At 31.8% G+C, this 8,266-nt stretch overlaps 2 protein-coding genes across 2 annotated transcripts in view; one reads left to right on the forward strand and one right to left on the reverse strand.

Annotated features, from left to right (window-relative positions):
• LOC121732240 overlaps nucleotides 1-6,105 on the forward strand; it is a 39,364-nt gene extending 33,259 nt beyond the window's left edge. Inside the window, exons 7-9 of the mRNA XM_042122060.1 lie at nucleotides 1,427-1,532; nucleotides 4,931-5,062; nucleotides 5,374-6,105. Coding sequence (XP_041977994.1) covers nucleotides 1,427-1,532; nucleotides 4,931-5,062; nucleotides 5,374-5,519 — 384 coding nt within the window. The 3' untranslated portion in view covers nucleotides 5,520-6,105. The remainder of the gene's footprint in view (nucleotides 1-1,426; nucleotides 1,533-4,930; nucleotides 5,063-5,373) is intronic.
• The window catches only part of LOC121732235 (adenylosuccinate lyase), a 43,068-nt gene extending 35,449 nt beyond the window's left edge, over nucleotides 1-7,619 (reverse strand). The window contains exon 1 of the mRNA XM_042122053.1: nucleotides 7,309-7,619. Within this exon, the coding sequence (XP_041977987.1) occupies nucleotides 7,309-7,476 (168 nt within the window). The 5' untranslated portion in view covers nucleotides 7,477-7,619. The remainder of the gene's footprint in view (nucleotides 1-7,308) is intronic.
• Nucleotides 7,620-8,266: the final 647 nt, after the last annotated feature.

Below are 8,266 nucleotides of genomic sequence, written 5' to 3' on the forward strand. Positions count from 1 at the left end.
TTTACAATTTATTGATTTTATGCCCAGTTAATTTTTTTTTGGCAGAAGTTTATCTTTTCAATAGCGTTTTTTTAATTATTACCTATTTGACGTTAGCTGATTAAAAACGCAAGTGTTCATACGTCATAATCTCCTGCAAAAACTAAATCGTCCGCAAAGGAGTACCGCGGAAAACTGAGAACTAATAATTTAATTTGCTATCAGCTCACTCAAGATATTCTAATACGCTCTACATAGGTAAAATAAGTCGGTAAAATTAATAATGAACGATGCCAAAACATTCTCGTGGACCTATCGATTTAAAAAATAAAGTTCACGCAATTTTAAATTTGAACTTCGAACGTTATCCCCAATGTTGCTAGTTACAAAAACCTAATTAGCCCACATAAAAAATAGGCTAATCATTTACACTTAGAGAAAGCATTACCTTTAGTAACTTGTAAAATGATACGTGGTAAGAGCATTACCCTACATCAGGCATGCATACGTAAATCTAATTTGTAGAAAGAATTTCACTGCAACGGTTGTATAGTACGTTTGTTCAGATATTTTGCTTGTAACTAATTTCTATTAGCTTGACCCTTATGACGTTGGAATAAGTTCCTGACAGAGGCAAAATTATTCTGAATACCTGTACTAATAATAACAGTAGTTAACAGTACAGTGTTACACATTGAGAATTCTAGCTTTCTGCTTATTTATTCTACTTTATCAGAGGTTTATTGTTATGGCTTAGATTATTATGATTTATGATATTATAAACAGGTTAAGCATGGCCATAGAAGAAATGCAAAAGAAAAGAAATCAATACTGTCAAATTTACACATTTCTTTATCTCCTTATCTACCTATCAATTTGACTATTCTGTGTAAAAATAAACTATTTTCCTACTATTTTCATATTTAATCGTTCTGGGTTTTATTAGCCAAGACCGTGACGCTATTATAGGTATTTAAAATTTATGGAAAAACCTAAATTTTTGGATTTTGACTTTCGACAGAAAGTTAAAAACTTATTAACTTCACTGGTGAAGTATAGGAACCGACATTGTATTCGTGCAAAGAATCTACATTACAATTAAATACAGAATATATTGTCTATTATCTGCATTAATATGTATTTTCAAAGAAAGAAGCCGCCAACTTACTAACTTTTATCCGAAAAATTGTATCTCATTATTATTTTTAACAAAAAATTAAAACCGACTTCCAAGGTAAAAACAATAATAACATCCTTATAATATTATGAACTAAAAAGTATTAAATAATTTTTCCAATCAAATAGTGCCTTTTTCCGTATTCGGCTAAAACTCAACTATTTCTGTACTCAATCTTCATCATTTTGAAGTTAACCTACCCCTAATTATGCCATATGTAAGTATGTCAAAATATTGTATCCAGCGTTTAACAAAAAAACGTTGTTCCAGGTGTGCTCCGTGATCGCAATCGGGCTGGTGGTGGGCGCGCTGTACTCCCCGCAAGTGGTGAATTCTGACCACCGCCACATCGCGCTCATCTACTCCGCATACTCCAGTCAGTACCATTTTTTTTATAAAATAAGGGGGCAAACGAGCAAACGGGCCATCTAATGGAAAGCAACTACCGTCGCACATGAACGCTTATACGCAATATTAGAAGAGATGCAGTAGGTTGCCGGCCTTTAAATTTGATTTACTACAATGTGCCTGAATCCTTCGATCGTGGATTCTTGAAAATCTATTGTTATTCTATTGTAATTTGTATCTCGCTCACCGGTGAGCTTATGGGGCTTGATAGGTTAAAAGTTAAAACTCTACATTGGCCATCATCACATTACTTTGGCAGTGACAATATCTCAGTGCAGTGAGAAAAAATAACAGCAACGATACCTAAAAAAAAACTATTTTCTAACGAAAACTGTAAAAAAACCTTTCGAAAAACTTTTGAATTTAGATTCAAGATTTTTAAGGTTTCCTACCTAAAGGGTAAAAAGGGCACCCTAATACTAAAACTCTGCCTCCAGGCCTCCAGGCTATATCTGAAAAATATCTAAAGTTACACTTCTGAAATTTTTACAAAATGTGTATTTCTGTTGCCGCTATAAGAACAAATACCAAAAATATAAATATTTAAGGGTTACCCATACAAAAAACACATTTTTCAAAAAATCTAGAGAACTTTAATGTTTCTTAAAGCTAAATTGAAATATAGAAACTAAAAAATAAAAACAATTGTTGGTGAACAAATAAATAAAGCAATATCCTACGACAAAACGAACAAAATTTTGCACAACTACGGAACCGTGTCACCGTTGTCTTCAATCTATCAATTTGTCTATTGTTCGCAAACGACAGTTTCACGGCTGATTGCCGCCAGCCCTGAAGAAAATTGTTAACAAATCTGTTGGATAGGTATTTTATGAAGGTCTTCATAAGCCAACTTTATTCTCTACATTAACCTGTATCGAGAAAATAATAAACTTTATGCAATAAATAATAATAACTCCCACACCGGTTTCGGTGGCGGTGGCCGGTTTCATTGCAACCAAGCAAGTTAAGCAGGAGTAATTTTATAGTGCCCAAGTGTGTGCGCAGTACACAAGAGCACCCTCTATTCCTTTTACTCTCGTATCACAGTGGTACAGACGACCGACACGAGTGGCGAGAGATCAGGCGCAGGATCGCCATACGGCATGTATGTATGTCGATCCTTCACGATCTTTTTACATGCCCATCCGACGCATGGATCATCTTACTTGTCAGACAATTGTGGTCCTAACCAAACTTCGAAATAACATGTTTCTAACGCGGGAATCGAACACACGACCTCCGAGTCAAGAGCCACGCTCTAAACCACTGGACCACGGAGGCGATGATGTTGTAAATTATGTGAAAATGTATCTTAACGGTCTCGGAAAAAGATAGGTATAGGACTATTTTCATTGTAAAAATGTTCGGTTGTCTAATGTCTAATATTAAATATGAAATATATTTGTGTAGTTGTAGATGCACATTAATTTACACCAATGTCCTTGAGAGACTTTGAACATCGTCAACAACTTAAGTAAATACATACTTTTAATTTTTTTTAGTTAGCTTTCGGTAACTTAGGAAATCTATTATTCATTACAAATAGTTTTCCTGATTAAGTTTAAATTCGGATAGTAGCGTGTAATTGTTTACTTCGACACTCGAGACTGACGCAATTAACACAATTAATTAAACAATTATTTAAGTAGTTAACTACTAGTCGTGATATGGCAGAGTTTATTTAGTAAGTATTTTGGATAAACGACGCTGTAATCAGGGCGAGCGAAGCGGACCCTAGTATATCCCACAACCTGAACATTTTGTGGTACACTTTACGGAAAAACTATTACGTCTATTGATTTCTGTTTTATTGTATGTACTTAGATATTGTGTTCTCATCAGTCAGTCAAGGCGTGACGACGCGATCCCTCACAAAGCTAGTTTTTAGCTAGTAAATAAAAAAACAACGTTTTAAAAATAAGTAATAACCCACATAACTTTCCTTATTAAAATTTCGTTATCTGTTAAGTAATAACTAGCTATTTGACCGAGTTTTGCTCGGTATTCGATGAAAATGACATTTTCTAAAAATGATTCCTAGCTAGATCGATTTATCGCCCCCGAAACCCCCTATATACAAAATTTCATGAAAATCGTTGGAACCGATTCCGAGATTCCAATTATATATATATATATATATATATATATATATATATTATATATATATATATATATATATATATATATATATATATATATATATATATATATATATATATATACAAGAATTGCTCGTTTAAAGATATAAGATAATTAAAGTTAGTTTTTCGGCGATTTAATAGAGTCTGCTATTAATGCCAAAGACATTAAAAATTTTTTGAAAAGAGTCCTTCGTGAAATAAACACTGAAATTCATTAACAGTATTATCGACAGTCCGTCGCCAACAGTTTTCACTTCGCTGGAAAATCGAATTCAATGAACCTGTCGTGAAAGTTGCTAACGGTCAGTTAGTGACTTATTGTTTTTGTCGGGTCTTACTCGTTTTAAATTCTAACTTTTTACGTCCGCTAAATAAATGAATTTGATATGGTTAAATAATAAATATATTATTATTAAAAATAAACACTTTTATACTTAAGGCGGGGATTAATCTCAATCCAAAACTATAACTTTGCACAAAACCAAAGACCAAGCGTATACGCATCGCAATAAGATTCATTTTAACTTAGCATAAAACTGAAGTCACTCAAACGGATTTTCTCTATTTTTCATGTTTTTTTTAAATATCTTTGGAAATAAACATTAAGAAACAAAATTGTTCGGTTAAAGAATTTTTAATATAGATTTACTAACAATTTATTCAAATAAAATGTATAATTATCCTAGTTAATACTTATATTTCGATGAAATTGATTTTTATCGGAGGTGAGTTTGTAAATTAATTACAGCCAAAGTATTAAGTTTTATTAAAATGTTTATGGTTTAAGGTATTTTAAATATTGTGCTTTATACCTCACATTTTTTAAAACTACGTTATTATATTGGAACTAGGTAAACCGGAAGTCGCGGAATAACAAATTGAGGTTTATCCTCGCCTTAATTGTAAATAATAATAGAAAAATTTAAGAAGTATCTTAGTTTTGAATGGTTTTGATAATGTAATGTTTTTGCACAAATATTGTATCCAAAATATACCGGAATAACCCTCGGGCCTCGTGATAATAATAATATGAATGTTTAGTATATTAATGAATTTGCAATTCTGGAAAGCCAAAAAACCCAATTTAAATATCTCTATGAACCCCTTTTATATTTAAAAATTTTCTTTTTCTATAATTATTATAAAGTATATAATATTATACATATACACCCACGTAATTAATGGACTCTCTAATTAATCGACTCTATTATAATCATCACAGGTTTCATCATCATCACTGGTGTGCTGATCATCGCGCGGTTGCTGGGCGAGGCAGCGGGCTGGCGGACGTCGCTCGGTTTCTCCGCGATAGGAGTCATCATGTTCACCGCCGCCGCCGCTGTCATATTTTACGGTTTGTTTTTTATTATTTGGCCAGCTGCCAAAGTATGAAGTTCAGTTGCCATGGGCCTAATTTTAATGTTTTTAAAAAAGTTTGAATGTCAGAAGAACCACCCGCTAATAATAAAGTACAACGTTATATTATATACACATTATAGACCGCCAGAGTAACAAATTAATATAAAAAATGCGTTTTTGTCTTAATGTGCAAATTTCCTGAAAATATTGCAATAAAGTTAAGGCTGGCAACTCCTTATTTCAAAAGTACAGTCAGAACAATAATTGCATATATTTTTTTATATTTTTAAATATTTTTTTTTACAGATTGGCACAGATCTTACTACGCCAATATCCGTCCGAACAAGGAGGCGTACGATCTCCTGATCTCGTCCGGAGTTTTCGCGGTCATCAATGCCGCCGTTTTCCTCGTTCACGCTTTCTTAACTTTCAGAAAGGAAGCGGAATACTAAAGTTTTTTACACCTAAGAAAATGTTAAACTTAAATTGTAACGTTATATTTATAAATAAAATTATATTTTTTAGAAATAAGTTTGTAACTTATAAATGCTAGTTTTAATTTAATGTAAGATTATCATTTTTATTTACTCCCAAAGTATTAGTTGTAATTTAGATCAAGGTAAGTAAATTATTTGCTTGTTTATATTATAAATGTATCGTGTATTTTGTCGTATCGTAAGATAAAATGTAAATAATCACAAATGTTGTCCTACGGTGTAGCCTATTTTTTTGTTAGTGCAGCTAATCATTTTAGAAATTGTAAATTTTATCAAGCCTACATAACTTTTATTCATACATAAAAAAGTTGCCCTATACTGTAGCTCGAAGTTTTATCCGGTGCAGCTAATAATAATAATATCCAATATCCACTGTCTCGTATAGTAACTTCTTGTTAAAGATTTTTTTTTATATTTGTTTAACGAATTAAGGCAATAGGAAAGCGTATTATAAAATGCCTTTATTGTAGAACTTCACGGTAAATAAAGAAAATATAATTACTTATTGTAATCTTATAAAATAGGTAAATCCTTAATATTATATTTAAAGTAGTGAGTAGGTACTCTAACACAAAAATATATTATTTTACTATTTTATTTAATTATTTCTTATTTACTATGTGTTGCTCTTTCGTAATCATTCCTTTTTGATAATCTGTAGATATTGAATAAGTTATAACACTAAAAATTTAGTTTCTTAAACGAAATAAACCACCGTCAATATGTTAAGATATTACTAAAACTTTAACAATTTTAACCTAAGACACGGTTGACAAAAAAATATTGTTATCGACTATTTTAAAAATATTTGCTAAAGGTAATATTTTATTGCATAATGATTGTAGTTACTGGCAAGATTGGTTCCACATTTTTATTATGTAAAGAAACAATTTAATCTCAGCATGACTAACGTTTTTATATTTTATGCAGATTTTAAGCTTATGATTTTTTTAACATTTACAACTTTATTGCATGTTTAATTTTATATAATATTTTACTTAAGAAAGGCAGTAATCAGTATCCGTCCAGTGTTAGTTAAGTTTTTTTATTAAATTACTTTTATTAATAGCACCAAATTATTATCAATATTACGAGCATTAATATATTATTATTATAATTTTTGATAAAGGATTGTATTGCATGATCAAAATGTTTATGAAGTCGAATCTAAATTTTTGACTGACTGTACATGAACATAATATTTTTCATAGAACATTTTTTGTGGTATTTTTAGTATACGACTATTCAATTTAATTTGGCGCTAATGTTACCTTAATATGGTATGGTGAGGTAAGCCGTAAGTGTACCTCAAGAAAAGGTAGGGAATACGGTAGTTAACGAATAATAATATAATATAATAAACTTATAATCAAATTATCAGTACGTGGCTTATTGTATATAAAATAAATAAATAGATATAACTAGAGATTAAACATGTATGCTTTTATAAATAAAGTAATATTTATTATCAGACGTTTTTATACTGCCAACAGTCTCCTTCCTAGTTCCTTCCTACTTAAAATTGTCCGTACAGAAACTTTGTAACGCCTAAAAGGGTTGCAAATTAAAAAAAAAAACGTCAGAAGAAATGTCAAGTGTCATTTGTCAACAGTCAACGTTTGACATTGACAAAATTATAAATATAACCTCAAAATTTTAAGGATATTTGGTTTTTAAATTGAATAATTCTATTTTTTCTGTGAAAATGACTAAAGGGAATGATAAAAATCAAATGAAACCTTACCTTTTCTGCTTTAGCTAAGTACACCCACAGTTTTCGCCAGGTCGAGAACTTCTTTTGGTCACTGAAATTGTATTGCATTTCTTTCGATGCATAACGCGTGCTTAGTGGAGACCGGTAGTTGCAAAATTCGGAGTTTTGTATTTCAGCAGGTGCGTCAATCGAAAACATTTTGGCTCGATTGCAATTTTCGGCTCCGTAACGAAACTGTTGACACTCGACGCTCGACTAATCAAAGACGAGCAGAAAGTAAACAATTTACAAGGTCGTGTCAATTCTACTTCGCGGGAGAATTGAATTCCGATAATGGGGTCATGAGCTATCGCGTTCGAATGTGATGTAATTTAAAAATTAATAACTTGTTTGTATTGCGTCGTGTGTACTTTACTGTGCTCGGCGAAACGTGGCGGTAGCGGTCATCGACTCCTTGTCAAAAACTTGTCATTTTCTATATATAACGGGGTTGGCAATGAAGTGTCAGATGTTGTCAATCACGGCTTTGTATAGAAAATGACAAGTTTTTGACAGGGAGTCGATGACCGCTAGCGCCATGTTTCGCCGAGTACAGTATAGCCATGTATAGTATGTCAAGAAAGTCATGACAGGCGGGAAATTTTTAAATGAAATAAAAAATAAGACAACTTTATTAATTCGAGATAAAAATGTGCAAGGTGACAATATTTAAAATGTAATAAGCGTTCTCTATGAAAATACAAAGAAAAAAATACACCTATTAAGTGTGATTATGTTTAGAAAATTTTCCCGCTTGTCATGACTTTCTTGACGCACTATACTAGGATTGCTTTAATAGCTGTAAATATTACGTTATTATTACAATATGTGACAGTGCACATGGAAAAGTACCTAGTCACCAGGGCCGGACTGTGAGTTTAGGGGGCCCCAGGTTACTGCTACTTAGGGTTACATATTTTAACTGTCAGTTCGAAGTAGGTACCAACTC

The sequence above is a fragment of the Aricia agestis genome, chromosome 12 (genome assembly GCF_905147365.1).
Source record: "Aricia agestis chromosome 12, ilAriAges1.1, whole genome shotgun sequence".
NCBI lineage: Eukaryota > Metazoa > Arthropoda > Insecta > Lepidoptera > Lycaenidae > Aricia > Aricia agestis.